Genomic DNA, 17,093 nt, shown 5'->3' on the forward strand with positions numbered 1-17,093 from the left:
GTGTACGTATTGTTACAATTCTCAATTTGAATTAAAATTAGCCAAATTTTTTAGAAACTTAATTCATCCCCTCTTGGGTTGCTTACTTATTTGGGCTAACGATGCATTCATTCACTTTGTATTTGTATCCATACCTCCTTAATTTATAAATTCTAGAATTACATGTACATCCTTATATATATATGTGTACATATATATTAAAAAAGTAGGGTTAGAAATCTAGTAATTGACTGTCACTTTCACTCTCATCTTCTCTCCAATCTCTTTTCTTTTCTTTGGCACCATTTACCGTCAATCACTCAGCAAAATTCACCTTATTTGCCATTAGCCACACATGAACAACCATGTAGCCATCTACGCTACATTGTCATCCATCACTGCTTAAATCACCTTATCATTTTTCATATTTTCCAAAGAATATCATCGTTGCATGCCTTCTCTATTTTCCAAATAACATCACTATTGGTGATTGCACATATTTTCCCTATATCACTGAGATAATGCAATCTTTGTTTCCTTATCACCATCGCACAGCCTAATCAGCTTTTAGATTTGGTTATCCCTCTATTCTGGTCCTCTGCTTTTTGGTGTCAACTTGTTGGATTTATAACTTTCTATCCATTTGGTTATAGACTTAGGTGGGTTATGAGGTTTAGAAATAAAATTAGGATGTTGTATCTGAATAGCTTATGGTTTATATGCTTGACTTCGATTTTAAATTCATAGTGGTTTTAGTGTTATCTTAGTATTATTTTTTGTTTTTACTAAATCTTGACAAATGGTTAAATTATCTTTTTTTTTTTTTTTTTGTTAAAACTTGAACAACGAACGAACCCATCCTTACAATTAGCCATAAAGTAGCCAATGGGGATCACAAACCATATTTTGTCAGTTCAAAAATTTATCATGAAGTTATGTTAAAATGCAAAAATGATAAACTAATTGTATAGATTTATTAAAATATGATTTGGTTAAAGAGAATACCCTAAATAACCCCACTTATTTCAAAATCAGCATTCAAATTACTAAATAACAATTAATGAAGTATTCGAAGATTCTAGAAAACATACAACACATCGGTATAAAGTTGAAAAGAGCAAAATTTATTAACATACTATTTTTTCTTTATATTAAAACGTCTCAAAAATTTACCAATAAATATGTATATCACAAACACTTAAAATAACGAAATTTAAGTAACCCATTATTGTAATCTCAATAACTTTAAATCAAAACATGTGGATTTACTTCAAATTATTATAAAGAATCAATGTTTTAAAAGAAAAAATAAGAAAAATTTTATTGTCTAAAAAATTTTTTAGGCATAGAAAGTAAAATATCTCTCCCCATTTCAATTAACATGATTATTGTTAGAATAACACATCTTTATCCACATCATTTTTACCTTCCAAATAATGGTGCTATAATGAAAAAAAAATAATAATAATGTCTTTTCTCTAGAGATAAAATAGTGTATCCACAATTTGTAACATCACTCATTTTAGGATACTTATTTAATAAACTTATATTATTTAGTTTGAAATAAATTTTTTCTTTCAAAAGACTTAAATAGGTGAGTCGTAACAAAATAAAAAAAATTAATTAATTATATTTATCAATTTGTTTGAATTATGCATCCATTTATCATTTTATTTATGGTTATGTAATAATTTATTAAATATTATAATATAAAAATAGCATATAAAATCATAATATGTAACAATGGTAATTTGTTAAATTAGTATATAAATTTTGGTACTTTGTTCTTAATTTTTATAATTTAGTTTATGAAGTTGTTCATTTACAATGGTTATACCATATTTAGATATTCTAAAAAACAACTCAAAATAATAATAATTTCTAGTTAATTAAATTAATGTACTAATAATAAAAAAAGATATTTAACATTTTTATTAATTATTAATTTAATTAATTAGTAAAAGTCATCCTTTAAATCATTTCTTTTATAAAAAAGTTAAACCTAGTATAACTTATTTAAACTTTTTTCTGTTAAAAAATAAAAATAAAACTGAATGCATAAAATAAATAAAAAATATTAAAAACCAAATAATAACGAAAAAAAAACATTAAATATCAAACTGTAACAAACTTCAATTTTGAATAATTATAATAGTCAACTTTTTACTGTAATTATTTTAATATTTATTATTAATTTTATAATATAATTAATTTCAGATTAGAACTAATTAAATACAAGTATCGGACGGACCAATCAATGTGATCTAGTTTTTCTCCCATTAGCGACTTTGAACATTCTCCTCTTCTTTTCTTTGCTAAATTTCGGCAATCGTGTTGAACGGATTCAACGAGAAGATCTCACCTATATTTCACTTTGCGCCATCACAGTCGTGCGGTACGCTGACATCTTTACTTTCTTGACTGACACCTTCTTCTCGCGCGGATCACTTCAATTTGATGCAAACTCTGATACTAACTTTGGATCTGTTATTGTTCGATAATCAAATTTAGCCTCTTATCGTTTCTACTCTTAGATTTGCAATCATATAGTATGTGATGCAGTTTGGGTTTGATTCAATTGGCTAAGCAATAAGGGTTTTTTGGAGCTGAAATAGTTATTGAATTGATAAAGAAGATGCCATTAGAGGAAGGCAAGGATTCTGCTAGGACGAACCAACCTAGGGCTTTACCGCTAAGATTGCTTCAGTTGTTGGGGTTTTTTCTTTCTTTGTGTATCGCTATTTCAGTCATTAGTATATATACGATTAGACGTTTTGGAGTTGAAAGTGTAGTAACCACATTCAAATCCAGTTATGAGCCCTGCTATGAGGAACCTGTTGGTTTGGATCATTGGATAAAACCTCCCTCCAATCTGCTTCATTCCATGACTGATAAAGAGCTTTTTTGGAGGGTGTCTTTCGTGCCTCGAATAAAAGAATATCCTTTCAGGAGAATTCCAAAGATTGCATTTATGTTTTTGTCAAAGGGACCCTTGCCTCTTGCACCTCTTTGGGAGAGATTTTTAAAGGGAAATCAAGGGCTTTATTCCGTCTATATTCACTCCCATCCATCGTTCAGTCCCAACTTTCCCCGTTCATCAGTTTTCCACGCGAGGCAAATCCCCAGTCAGGTATGCCAAAGCCTCTGTATTTCTACATTTTGCCATGCTTGTAACCCTTCTTTGCGTTAGTATTGACTTTTCAATATGTTATTTATGATTCTCCTCTCGTCTAGCTTCGCCTATTGCTATTAAAATATATATATATAGTTTTTTGCTTCATGTATTTTAATTTTCTTTTATTTTTTATCACTGTAATAAAATCTTACCTATAGTTGCCTCGGAACTAATTCTACATACTGTAAATTGAAACATTGATAGATCCATCCTCAATTGAACACTTGTTGGAATTTGACATAAGAAGATGGCAGATAGATATGAAGTGAAGATCATGATTGGAAGATTGGAAATTTCCTTTGAATTTAAAGTGCGAAAATTGCATGTTGCCATGGAGCTGAACTTTTGGAAATTATTTTTCTAATTTGATGAGATAACCTAGCAGAGATCATTGGTGAAGACGCTAATTTGACTGTCAAGTGTTTAACATTTTGGGTTGAAGAGATTGGAACTATATGCATATATCCAGCCAACTCATTGTGTTGGAGATTGCCATGTCATGATGGATTGAGCGGATGAAGTGCTACTTTATAGATTGGTCTGTGCTTGGTTGAAATTGAAAATAATAGCTGTAATTTACCTTGTACGAGTTGAAATTGAATTTCTTTTCAGCAAGGCTGAATATGTTTAACTGCTGTTGGGCATGAAGGTGGAGAAGTTTGATTTAAGTTTGGTCATCACCAAAGGATGAAACCCTTTGCCATTTAACAAGACCTGGAAATTTTGCATGTAATATGTAGGATTGGGAATAATTGTAAGATGGCTTTGGAAAATAAAATTAGCATTTGTGCTTTGGATTAGATTGGCAGCATGTCTATAGAGGTGCAACTGTCTGCTGCCACTGCATGTTGGTTAGGATGCTATGTACAGGATATGGTATGACCCCCTACTAAATGACATGATAGTATAGTCTCTCAGTAAACCAGATTCATACTATTCTTGAACAACTTGGAGCCGGGCTTTCCTTTCGCACTATTACGGATATGAAATGAAAATAATGGAAAAGTTGGATTCAATTGTCAACTGCTCCTATCCTACGAATTCGGGCTTGACAAAGTTCTCATGCTTAGACTGAAAATAAAAACAGTAGGACTACCAGAATTCCCACACACACGTACCACACCACACAAACACACACACACATCCATACCCCCACCCCACCCCTCCAAACCAAAATTTCTAAGTGTGAAGCATGAGTATGACACTTCTAGGCATTATTCATTTCTGTTTCAGGATCAGATTTTAAATAAAATTTCTTTATTATTGTATTCCCCGTCAATGTTAGATTTCCTATTTAACGTTGGAGATATCAGTTTTAAGATTCCAGATCTAGGCACTTCTTTGCAGGAATGAAATTGTGATTATCTTTTTCTGCAGGTATCCGAGTGGGGAAAGATGAGTATGTGTGATGCTGAGAGGAGACTCCTTGCCAATGCATTGCTAGATATATCGAATGAATGGTTCATCCTACTCTCTGAATCTTGCATTCCTTTGTACAATTTCAGTACCATCTATAAACACATAATGAAATCGAAGCATAGTTTCATTGGTGCATTTGATGATCCTGGCCCGTATGGACGAGGACGATACCATGAGAATATGGCACCTGAAGTGGACATTAGCCAATGGCGTAAAGGATCACAATGGTTTGAAATTGACCGAAAGCTTGCAATCAATATAGTGGAAGATAGCAAGTATTACCGGAAATTTGAAGAGTTCTGTAGGCCAGCATGTTATGTGGATGAGCATTATTTCCCTACCATGTTAACCATTCAGGCAGCTGGATCCCTAGCAAATCGAAGCATCACATGGGTGGATTGGTCAAGAGGTGGGGCTCACCCAGCTACATTTGGAAGAGCAGATATCACCGAGGAGTTCTTTGTGAGGATATTTGAAAGTCACAGCTGCAAATACAATAACAAGAACACCTCAATGTGTTACCTTTTCGCCAGAAAATTTGCACCCAGTGCTTTGGAACCTTTACTGCAAGTAGCACCAAAGGTTCTGGGATTTTAAGAGCTGCTACTTCCAGAACCAAAACTCGAATCAATATTTGAAGATGAAAAGAGGCAGGGAGCAACACACTAAACTCATTCTTATCCTAATATACTCTGTTAGAGAAGGCACCCTTCTTCCATGTTATTTGTGAGAAGGTACCCTTCTTTCACGTTATTATTGTGGGCTTTTTTTTTTTTTAACTTGGTCTACATTTTTGATCCTCCCCCGGATCACTTGATATCTATCTGTACAGACTAGAGGGAATTGATGCTTTTGATATTACCCAATCATACTGAGGATACACATTCATGCAGCCCGGGTTGGGTCTAATTGTCCCTCCCTTAAAGTTCATTTTTTCAGACACACTAGTGGGGTGTCTGAATAGGTCTGTTTCTTAAGAAAATTTTGTTTCCTTACAAGTAGATATTGGGATATGAGAGATTATTTTCTACTATGAATATAATGGTGTGTGATTTTCATGTAATAATAATAATAAAATAAAATTTATATATTGTATATAAATTGTTTGAGAAGATTAAAAGAGTAGGAGGATAAAAGTGTTGAGATATATTCATTATTTTCAAAAGTGACATGTACTTAATTATACTAATATGTGATTTTAACTCTTGCATTAAAAAGTGCAGCAGGTTCGTATAGTAAGAGAGAGAAAGAGAGAGAGAGAGAGACTGAGAGAGGAAGAATATCACGGGAAGTAGTTTAGATGAGTAAGAAATAATAAATTTGTTAAAGTGGGAAAATAAAAAAAGTTGCTCAAGAAAATTTTTATCTATCAGGCTTTTCGTTTTCAAGAGTAAAATATGTTTTTGAATATATATATATATATATATATGTATGTATTTAAAAAAGTCTATATTGGAACAATTAATTTGATATTTCAAATGTTGAAGTGTTTTGAAAAATCACTACTGGAAAAAAATTAAAGTTAGAAGGAAACACTTACATGATGAAGTGTTAAAATTCAAAGTGATGACTTGAAATAAAAAGATACATAAAATGGAGTTTAAAAAATTTGATCGAATTTTTGATGTAAACTGAAAATTAAACGTACATAAATCAAGAAATGATATGTATACATCTATTAAATTAATTACCAAGTACTATTGGTATAAAATATAATACTACATTGGCATACGTATTAAAAAATAAAAATAAGTTTTCAATTTATTTAATTTTTACAATTCTCTATTCTCTGAAAATCTAACAAATATATGGAAATTGAAAAACACATCAAATTACGATTAATTCAAACCATGGAGACTAAATTCTAGTTTATCAATTTTTTTTTTTTTAAAAAAAAGAAATCAAAGTCTGTCTCTTCATTTATTGATACTTCAAAAGAGCTAAGTCTATGTATATTATATATAAGATTATAATAATCATTATGGTATATACATAAATCAAGAATAATTTAATTTCTCATAAATATGTCTCTTGATTGAATTACTTTTTAGTGTAATTAATTCTCTAGTGACGAATGTGGTTTAACTTGTGCCACCTTCATCCTTCATATGTATGTATGTATGTGTATATATATATATATGTATAGATTCTTACAAAGTGGCAAACGAGAAGGAAAAAACTAGAGCAAACATTTAAGAAGGCAAAAAGCAAGATCCTAGAGGTGATAAAAATGTTCGTTCATTATCATCTTGTGGGTACCATTATATACACCCTATGCGACTCACTCAACGCCTATATTTACATAGCCTTCAATAAAATTCGTAAAAGATTTTGTCTTGAGATTTTCCCCGTCACTTTTTGGCTTTGCTTGCATCACCCTCTCTGTCTCTCTTAAAAGGAAGCTGCTTAATATACACAGTTGCATTTTTGCCTTTGAAACCTTTAGCTTATAAGATTCTGAGGGGAAAGTCTGATCTTTCTTTACTCATATTACTCTTCTTTCTCGTCATGTTATATTTTTTATGTCCTGAAATATTTAAAGAAAAGAAGAAGCCTCTGAAAAATGGTGCCCAAGAGACCTGCCATGAGCAGGAGTTTCAACAGAGAGAATCCAGATATTTTGATTATGATGATTACGGAGAAACAGATACTGAAATTTTGGGAGGAGAGAGAGAGAAAGAGGGAGGAGGGGGAGGGTGGCAGGAGATGGGCCCTCTAAAGCCTGCAACAGAAATGAGTGGCACTGCACAAAGAGTAATGTCTTTCCTCTCCCTCTCTCTCTCTCTATATCTCTTTCTCTCTCCAATGTCTTTTGTTTTTTACTCTTGTATTGCTTAGCTTCTTTCTATTTCTCTCTCTCTTTCCAGTTGAATTAAATTGAATTGAAGTGAATGGGTCCATGTCCAAGTCCATCCATATAATTCACTTCCGTCCACTTCTGCAAGAGGAGCTCTTTTTTGGCCTCTGTTGACAGACTCTTCCTTTCTTTTAATGGCTTCTCTGAAACGGGTTGCTTTTATTTTTGAAAAAAGAAAAAAAGAAATCCATTAGTGTGTGTGCTTTAAAATCTTGTGGAAAGAAATGATGAATCTTATTGGGGTCTGAGACTGTGAAACTCATCAGTTTCTTGGTTTTTGGTATCCTGGGGAAAATCCCACTTCTCTGTTCATGCAAACATATTAACCCCACTTTTATTTTTCCTGTGGCCGTAGCTTTTCCTTCTTGTTCTTTTTTGTTAAAGAAGAAAGCATGCTGTGTTTTTTAGAGACTAATCGTTGGACTGTTTTGAGAAAGCCGTCAGGTAGCGTAGGAATGCGAGGTTGGTCTTGTTTTCTTTTTCTTGTTTAGCCCTTTTCAGTTAATTTTCATGGTTTCTGTGGTTCCATATTTTATTGTTCTGGATTTCAAATATCATATTAGTGTTCAAGTACTTCAGCTAGCCATATCTAGGAACCTTGAATTCTTGGGGTTAAAATAAGTAATTAATAATTTAGGCAGATTGAAGATTGAGCTGCATATTGTGTTTAATATTTTCCAGGTGATGAGGAGAAGAATGGTGATTTTTTCTATGAAAACTGAAGTCGGCATTGAGCATTAGATGGAGAAAAACATATTGAATGTTAGGGTTGATGGAATGGAATTACAAGGAGATTCAAATCTTTTGCCCACAATTTTTGATTCGCAACAACTTACTTCACTTTCCAATATTCAACAAAATTCTCATCAACTACCACCTTCATTATATACCATCTTAGCTTCTAATCAACTCCTTAGTGATTTCAACACTAAGTTTGCTGCTCCTTCTCCAGCTTTTCAACTTAATCCGGCCATGCCATATCTGTCTCCAACTCCCTTTTCTTCATATACTAATGAACTATCCTTAAGTCTTGCAACATCCCACCCTGCTGTTATCTCAGATCATTCTTCTGCTGCAGCTACTTCTTGGAATTCTTGTAACAGCAATGAGATTTCTGTACCGCAATTCTCACAAGTAATATTGGGATCAACATATCTTCAAGCGATTCAGGAAATACTTGCCCAAATTGCTACATACTCCTTAGAAAACTCACATGAGCCAAGTTGCTTAATTGACCGGATTGGGATTAATCCATTTTCTTCAGAGAGAGGAATGCCTTGGAGGGACATTGAAACAAGGCCAGTTCAAACCAAGAAAACTCAGCTGTTGACTCTACTCCAAGTGGTATGTACTGCTGCTAAATACACGAATATGAGAGCGTACACCTTTTGAGTTTCAGTATTAAAGCTGATCTTAGTTTTAGGTGGTGATGTTTGTTTATCTGTTTATGGGTATGTTTTATCTCAAAAACAAAATCTGTTTACGGGTACGTTGTATAAGATTATTATTGAAGCCTGTTTGGTGGTATATTGTATGGTATATGTATGGGTTAATCTCTACTGATGTTAAATGATTAAATACACCAATATGAGATTCATCAAGGTCAACACTGAATGCACTTTTGGGTTTCAGTATTAAAGTAAATACACGAATGTGAAAGAATACACCTTTTGGGTTTCAGTGTTAAGGTTGATCTTGGTTTTAGTTGTTGAGGTATGTTTTATAACATTATTGGCAAAAGCCTTGTTTGGTGGTATATTGTGTAGTATATGTATGGGTTAATCTCTGCTGCTGCTAAATGATTAAATACATCAATATGAGATTCATCAAGGTCAACATTGAATAAGTTTTTTGGGTTTCAGTATTAAATCTGGGTTAATATGGTTTTGTTTATGGGTATATTGTATGATATATTGGTAAATGACACTTTGGCGGTTTGCTGGAGTAAGGTCGAGGATCAATACAACCAGTGCTTGGGTGAGATCCACACAGTTGTATCTGCATTCCATGCTGCTACAGAGTTGGATCCTCAATTGCATGCACGTTTTGCTCTGCAAACAATCTCTTTGTTGTATAAAAACCTAAGAGACAGGATCATCAGCCAAATTCTTGAACTGGGTAGTGATCCATGGAAGCCAGAGAAAGAAGGAATCTTGGATAATTGTTTCATTCAGGAGCAGCTAAAGAGAAAAAAGCATCATCAATTATGGAGACCTCAGAGAGGGTTGCCAGAAAAATCAGTATCTGTTTTACGGGCATGGATGTTTCACAACTTTCTTCACCCGTAAGTAATTCATCATTCGATCAACATCATTATTTATGCATGGAGTTGTCTTCACCCATTTGAATAATTTCAGATATCCCAAAGATGCGGAGAAGCACCTACTGGCCGTAAAGAGCGGATTGACAAGAAGCCAGGTAAGTTCTAGTCTTGTTTCTCTTCCTGAATTGAGAATATCATCTGCTGAATAAAAAGATTCTATTGATTTTGATTTCGTACTTGTATATACACAGGTATCTAATTGGTTTATAAATGCCCGTGTTCGGCTATGGAAACCGATGATAGAGGAAATGTATGCAGAGATGAACAGAAGAAAGGGTGGGAGAAATGAAGAAGGGGACCATCGGTGAAAAGATTCAATGGTTAAGAAAGCATCTGTTCATCTTTCAATAGGAAAGGTAGACATAGCCAACAAGTGTATATATAAACCTGCATTACTAATTATTTGGAAATCCTAGAAGATGAAGGAATTATTTCGTGACTTACATGAGGATATATTGTTCAACCAAAATCTTTCCTCAATAGGGGTCTCAAACCTTTCCCTATTCTTGTTGGTTATTCCTTCAAGATGGGAATACTGTTTTAGAAAAGTTGGTGCTGCTCGATATATGACATATGATTTTAGTTTTTGTTTTTGAAATTTATATGTATTATTATTATTATTTTTTACAAAATCAAATAGCTTAGATAAGAGTGAAGATTATAATAGCAAGAAAGTCAGAGAATTTGAACGTTCAATTTTAGTATTTTAGAAAATTATTTTGTTGGTAAGATGGACTGCGTTTAATGTAAATAAATTTAGGAAAAACAAAAGAAAACAATTATATCGAAATTTTAATCTATACAAACAATTATTTTCTTTCTATGTACAGGATATGGATAACTTCAATCTCCGGTTGGATGAATTATATTCTGTTTGAATGAATTTTATAGTTGGTAATTAATACACGGTAATGTATGATAATAATAAAGTTATATTATATTTAAAAAAATTGTATATTAATGTATGTTAATAACAGTTTTTTTGTTTAAATTGATATGATGATATGATTATATATTTAGTCAAATTATCGATTTATTCGTATATTATTTTATATAATATTAAATTACAAAATAATATACAAAAAAATATAATAATAAAAAAATTATATAAAAATATAATTAAATTCGTATTTAAATAAATAATTAATAGATATTATCACATTAAATTATTATATTTAATAATATATAATGTAACGTCCCAGATTTAAAAAACACCCATTCAATTTCAAGTTAATAAAATATTTTCATTCGTTTAATTTTATATATTTCTATCTATTTATTTTTCTTTTGTTAACTTATTTTATTGTAGAACGAGTAAATAAATTTAATTCATCATGAAATATAAAAATAATTAAGAGAATTTGTTTTGGACCATTTTGAAAATAATTTAAGAAATATGGACACAACTGTAATATAGAGAGGATCTATTTGAAAAGAAATTAGGAAAACAGAGGTCAACTCGCAAAAAGGGAAAGAACAGGCCACCTCAGCAACATGGCGAACCACAACGCACCGCGTGGTGGCCGTGTTAGCATGCGCTTTCACACGGGAAGCCAGGTTGTGCTAAACGGATAGGATGGCTCGGGGTCGCTCCTGCGTGCACGAACGGTCCTGATTCATGCCCTAAATAGGCTTGATCGAACGACTCCTGTTGTTCCACGCGGACTCGAACGGACACCTAGATCGAACAGAAAAAAGTATTTAAACTTCTTTTTGGCTGACTCTCCAAAACCCTAGTTACCAAATCGATAAGTGAAGGAGAAGTAGGGACGTTGGAGGGAGCTCAGGTGCTAGAGGGATGACGGTGTCATTGTGTCGAAAGTCGAAAATGACGCCAATAAGCTCGATTTTCTCCTATTCTTTCATTTTCAATTTTTTTTAAACACTTTTAATGCGGATTAATCCGAAAAAACACCGCAAACTGAGACAGAGGAGATGCACAAGTCGGGCCCGATTCTGGTAAGCCGTTTGTCCCCCCTCCGTTCCCTTTCCTTCCTTAGACACTAATAGCATGTTATTTTTTTGTTTAGCAAAGGAAAGAGAGGAAAGAAAAGAAATTAAGTGAAATTCGAGAGTAGAGATCATCGCGACCGATGGTTATGAAGAACAACACTGCCACCGTCCAATTTGGGTAAAGATGCCTAAACCCTCCCCTTCGTAACAACTAACCGAAGGCCAAAGAAAAAAATAATAAAAGAAGGTGATATATATAAATAGGTATATGTATAGATATATTTGACTGAACTTGAATCTAATATGTGTCGTGTTGTTTAATTTAATCTTTCAGGTTGCCGATGGAGCTAATAAAACATTGATTACCATTTTAATTTATTCTACCTTTTTCTTAACCTATTTTACATATATTCTTGTGTATATATTACCTTATTTTTATTTGTTTTGTTTTGTTTCATATAATTTTATTTTACTATGATATTCTATATATCCTATTTCATTCGAATCATTCTCACTTTATTACATTCCGCTTTATTTTGTATTACCTGAATATAAGTGAATTTACTTTATATTTTCGTGTTGTATTTTAAGGTATTTATTTTCATTGTATTTGTTTTATCCTATTCAATGATTATTTATCCTTCGATGCATGCACAATTACGGGTTACGTATTCTGGCATTAATTTTATTTATGCATGTGTTGCATCTTAATGGTTAAAAATGAAAGGTTGTATGGGCTTGATTGGGTATATGCATATTGCGGAACATGTTTGTTGATGAAAATAAAATAGGGCATTGAGATGAATACAACTGCCACCAAATATCAGGAGGGGGAGTATATAGGGTGATCCCTATCGTGGATATGATAATCAGTCATACGGGGCTGGGAAGTCTCATACCGGACGAGGTTGAGAGATTATTCATGGCATCCTACCAGACGGAATCTGGGGACGACCAATAAAAGTGGCACCTATATCGAACGGGATATGGAGTAGCCGGTTCAAGTGGCATCCATTACTGGATGATGTGTGGGGATGACTGATATTTGTAAAAGAAATGTAGGTATCCACGTGTAGGAGAAATCCCTGTGAGGCCCATAGATACCAGTAGACGAAAATAATACTAAGAGATGGGGAAGGGAATGGTAAACAATTAATTGTATTTTATTATATTTCTGAATATATCTAAACGTTTGTGAATGAATGTTGTTTAATAAAAAATTAAGTAATAAAATGGTTTCCATAAAAAAAAAAGAAGGGTGCGACCGCACCATTATTGTTTTTAATACAAAATGAATCCTCCATAAGTTGCTTTACAGTTTTCTACAATCTTTTAGTTACTATGTCGGCGGTAAGGTTTTTGGTATTCTTATTGAGCTAGTGTAACTTAACTTTATCTTATTACCATTTCAAATCAAGACAATCATGATTCGAACCCCGAAGTTTGAAGAAATAGCTAGGAGATCATTCGTTTCTATTTCACCATATTTAAATTGAGGTTAATTATCATTATGTAGTAATTTCCTTATTTTAGGTTATGAGACATTTGAATAGACCGCTTTGGAAATTTATTTTTAGTTGAAGTGTAAGGAATATAATAATTAAGATTTTAACTCTTCTACACAGTAATAATTTCAGTATCATTATATATTTACAGTCTTGTTAAATACTCAATTCGTAATATGGGAATTGAGCCTTTACAGCTGGTATCAAAATCGTGTTCCTTGGAACCATTCCTAATAGGGTTGAAATAAATTTAATGCAATTCGAATTTCAACTATTGTCATGTAATGTGTAAAGGCTCGAAACTAAAAGAAAAATATTTATTATCTAAATATGGAAGCGAACAATAAAGTTAGAGTTTACATTCATTACACAGTAAATTTGAATGTCCAATAGGGTTATGAGAATATCTCTTCTACATTAGTTCATTAAAAAAGACAAATGATAATTAAAAACAAACGAATAGATATCCTAGGAGTTAACCTCCATTAGCACTTGAAAGGAGTCCGGGATGTGAACTACTCATAACCCTCTTATTGATCGAGATCTAGATCTTGGTTTTCTTGATATGAAATAGTTAATAAAAGAGTTATCTATATTAGCCCAATAAGAATATTACACTAATCACTGATACGAAATATTGAAAATTGGTAAAAATCACAAAATAACTAATGGAGTCCTTAATATAAGTAAACTCATTTAATATCAAAATGTTATTTCCATACTTACCGTTACGAATTTTTCAAAACTAACTTATAAGACAAATACCCATATAACATTTATAATTTTATGTACAAATAAGTAAAGTCGGTCATTCTCCCTTTTTACCTACTTACTAGGACTCCCTGGGGTCCATAGGGATATCCCTCTACTCATGAATCTAATATCTAAATTTGTTAATTTACTTGGTCGTCCCCATACTCCGTTCAGTAATCGGCGCCAAACACACCATCGCCTCAATACTTCGTCCGGTATGAGGGTGAACCGTATCTATCAAACCCCTCTAATATGGGACTTCTTAGCCCCATTCGACTGAGATAATGTTCACAATAGGGTTCCTTATATACCGGGTCCATCCACCCTTTTCCAAGGTACCCAAGAAGCCTTTCATATATAGATCTCTGTCAACAAGCAATCACCAATCGCCTACTAATATCTCATTTTATATTCACAGATCAATTAAACGACATTTGAGAAAATAGTGCATTTTCATACCTTAACAATTAAGAAACGTAATTAGGATCTTTATTTCAAATCAGTCAATCAGATAAAAATCACGATAAGACAATCAATAACGAGAAAGTAATTAAATATAATAATTTAAATCATAAGGAATAACAATAAGCAATTTAGGTAGTATAGAAAAATAAATAAACACATAGATAAGCTTAGGGCAATCGTACACTGACTAGTTTTTCGGCTCCAATAGTGGCTTGTAATTATTGTTAGAGTTTTTTAAAATTTTATAAAACACAAGATTACCGATTTATTAAACCTTTATTTATCATAACAGGGAGTAAGGTGATGGATTCTTACCCAGATCAGTGTTTCGACATGTTGTGCTACCCACTACACCTCCTTACGGGTCCCCGATTTCCTGAATTTTTCATGCAGAAATCAAACTACTCGTCACGTACTCAAAAATACTTTAAAATTTCAAAATTGGTGTTGAAAATCCTTTCTGGCCAATTTTAGGGTCTGGCACGGCGGTGCCGCTGTGCTCCGGCGCCGGCTTTGTCGCCCAAGGCGGTGGTTTACCTCGGCTTAGCCGATTTTGACATGTTTTGGTTGGTTTTACACTTATTCCTGCAAAAATACATTAGGAAGTTTCAGTTGACTAGAAAAAAAAAAAATCGAACCTAACAGTTTGGGGTGGCGGGGTCACCAGGTGTACCGGCTCCACCAGTTCTCCTTCATTTTCTCCTTCAGCTAATCTGCACAGAAAGGGATAGTGAACACAATGGTCAAAGAATCGTATAAAACGAAAAACGGGAAGGGGGTCATCGGAAGGAGTTTAGGGTTTTGGCTGCGGCAACTCTGCCAGACTTTGCCTGTGGTTTTCAACTCATCCATCATCCCTTTTGCTTTAATATGTTCATAGGGAGACTCAGAATCGAATTCTGAATGGGAATGAGAAACTTTTACCCTTTTTGGTGGTCGGCGGTGACTCCGGTGCAGCAGCATCTGGGGGTCGGTCTTTTTCTCTAGCGTTTGGTTATTTTTCTCCAGTGAGGGCTAGCGGTTATGGTTAGGTTCTCCTACAAATAGGAGTTTAAATACTCATCTCTTCTTTTATATGAGCCTTCTATTTGTGTCGACGTTGAACGACGAGGACCGTTAGATGGTTTTCTGTTTAGGCTGATAGCGTGGGCGAAACTGGGCCATCCATCCCGATCCATCTAGTTCATCCGATCACGTCTAAAGAGGGAACGCATCTGAGCCATTCACGCACGTGGGATGAGATCTGGGTCATCAGATCACTGGGCACGCAGATCACTCTCGTGGCTTCTTGCGTGGTGCCGATGTCAGCAAGATTGCCATGCGACGTGCTTCGATTCGCCGGGACTGCTAACTGGGTCATCTCACGTGGTTGAACTTTTCTTTTATGTATTTTAACCCCTTATTTTTAATTTTTCTATAAAAAAACCTACCGAATTAAAAATTTCACTTCTTTTTCCTTAAAATTGCTTTAAATTTCGTGCATAATTTATTTTTTCTCAAAAATTCAATAAAATTAAACTAAAATAAATAAAAGTAATTATTTAAAAAATTTTATAAAAAAAATTTATTTCAAACCAATTTTCGAACCCGAGTGTTACATAATATAGGTAAGAAAAAATGAGAAGATGAAGACCCCTACTAAATAGAGCAGCCCAGGAGGGATCATTACGAGAGGATGTTAATTAACTCTTTAAATTACTGGAGAGATTGATTTCTGCCTAGCAGGCTAAAGAGAAGAAAATGGAGTTGTCTGATCCCCCTCCAGCCCTACCACAATATGGGCCACCCCCCATATCGATAAGATCCAGTACCCTAACGGTATAACTCAATTTCTCTACAGTACCATCTGACGCCTCTGCAGTACAATACAGTACCTCCATTGTACAATCCAGTGCCTTCACAGGGCCACCCAGTTCCTCCACAACATAATCCAATTCCCCTCCAACAGGACCCAGCTCTGCCTATAATGGACTTGAGTTACATCGAGAGATATAGGAGACTTAACCCATCTAGTTTTGTAATGCATCTACTTTTGAGAAAATTAAGTACTATTTGGCATAAATAAAGAAGACATTCGCGACACTTGGGGTGATTCCCGAAAATAAGGTTGTTTTTGCCATGTATATGCTCGTAGGTGAGGTGGGACATTGGTGGCAACTCAAGCAGGCTACTTTTCCCACTCCAGTCACCTAAGAATAATTTTTGGTAGCCTTCAATGATGAATACCTTTTAAAACATCTCTGACATCTGAAAGAAATAGAGTTTGCACAACTACTTTAGAGAGATTTGTCAATAACAAAGTATATTCAAAAATTCCTTGAGTTAATCTGATACTCCCTTGATAGTATGATAGATGAAAACAGGAAGATAAGAAAATTTGAATGGGGTCTTTGCCTTGAGATCAGACAACAGTTATATGTGTTTGAGCTTAACACATATTTTGTAGTCTTAGCCAAGACACAGTTGATCGAGAGTAATATTTATATTTTTTCCTCAGCGATGGGCAACTCCAGGCCCTCAATCCCACATCGTAGACCAGCACTCATTGCACTGATCTAGCAAAACAAGAGGTTAAGGCCCGCACATCAAGCTCCTTCCCAGGCCCCGATAGGAGGACGTGGTAAAATTTGCCAACACTGTGGCAAAGATCATGGGAACTGACCT

The 17,093-nt window shown here is 33.9% G+C and overlaps 2 protein-coding genes and 2 long non-coding RNA genes across 5 annotated transcripts; 3 read left to right on the forward strand and 1 right to left on the reverse strand.

Annotated features, from left to right (window-relative positions):
• Positions 1 to 2,614: 2,614 nt before the first annotated feature.
• Positions 2,615 to 5,631, forward strand: LOC110812431 (Core-2/I-branching beta-1,6-N-acetylglucosaminyltransferase family protein). The gene is made up of 2 exons (XM_022039209.2): positions 2,615 to 3,109; positions 4,532 to 5,631. Exons 1-2 carry the CDS (start codon positions 2,615 to 2,617, stop codon positions 5,168 to 5,170), a joined length of 1,134 nt encoding a protein of 377 aa, XP_021894901.2. The 3' UTR covers positions 5,171 to 5,631.
• LOC148252919 (uncharacterized) lies at positions 4,144 to 4,995 on the reverse strand. The gene is made up of 2 exons (XR_015813205.1): positions 4,856 to 4,995; positions 4,144 to 4,760 (listed from the first exon to the last, which is right to left on the reverse strand). It is a non-coding gene; the product is annotated as an uncharacterized LOC148252919 (long non-coding RNA).
• Positions 5,632 to 6,942: 1,311 nt separating the features above from the next.
• ATH1 (homeobox protein ATH1) lies at positions 6,943 to 10,351 on the forward strand. 2 transcript variants are annotated; one of them, XM_022039174.2, is made up of 5 exons: positions 6,943 to 7,327; positions 8,112 to 8,774; positions 9,380 to 9,714; positions 9,788 to 9,848; positions 9,945 to 10,351. In XM_022039174.2, exons 2-5 carry the CDS (start codon positions 8,172 to 8,174, stop codon positions 10,059 to 10,061), a joined length of 1,116 nt encoding a protein of 371 aa, XP_021894866.1. In that variant the 5' UTR covers positions 6,943 to 7,327; positions 8,112 to 8,171; the 3' UTR covers positions 10,062 to 10,351. The 2 variants fall into 2 exon arrangements, with proteins under 2 accessions (XP_021894866.1, XP_021894865.1); XM_022039173.2 differs by lacking the exon at positions 6,943 to 7,327 and adding an exon at positions 7,403 to 7,892.
• A 960-nt stretch (positions 10,352 to 11,311) lies between these two features.
• On the forward strand, positions 11,312 to 12,275 carry LOC110812451 (uncharacterized). Its single transcript, XR_002539279.2, has 2 exons — positions 11,312 to 11,953; positions 12,041 to 12,275. It is a non-coding gene; the product is annotated as an uncharacterized LOC110812451 (long non-coding RNA).
• The last annotated feature ends 4,818 nt before the right edge of the window (positions 12,276 to 17,093 follow it).

The sequence above is a fragment of the Carica papaya genome, chromosome 7 (assembly GCF_054855325.1).
Source record: "Carica papaya isolate Zhongbai chromosome 7, ASM5485532v1, whole genome shotgun sequence".
Classification (NCBI taxonomy): domain Eukaryota; kingdom Viridiplantae; phylum Streptophyta; class Magnoliopsida; order Brassicales; family Caricaceae; genus Carica; species Carica papaya.

What these genes read in the sequence shown, in the direction of transcription:
- LOC110812431 (XM_022039209.2), top strand. Translation starts at nt 2,615, where the DNA reads ATGCCATTAGAGGAAGGCAAGGATTCTGCTAGGACGAACCAACCTAGG. An exon ending in CGAGGCAAATCCCCAGTCAG is followed by an intron (nt 3,110 to 4,531) that starts GTATGCCAAAGC and finishes CTTTTTCTGCAG; the next exon opens with GTATCCGAGTGGGGAAAGAT.
- ATH1 (XM_022039174.2), top strand. Translation starts at nt 8,172, where the DNA reads ATGGAGAAAAACATATTGAATGTTAGGGTTGATGGAATGGAATTACAA. An exon ending in TGTTGACTCTACTCCAAGTG is followed by an intron (nt 8,775 to 9,379) that starts GTATGTACTGCT and finishes TGCTGGAGTAAG; the next exon opens with GTCGAGGATCAATACAACCA. An exon ending in GCGGATTGACAAGAAGCCAG is followed by an intron (nt 9,849 to 9,944) that starts GTAAGTTCTAGT and finishes GTATATACACAG; the next exon opens with GTATCTAATTGGTTTATAAA.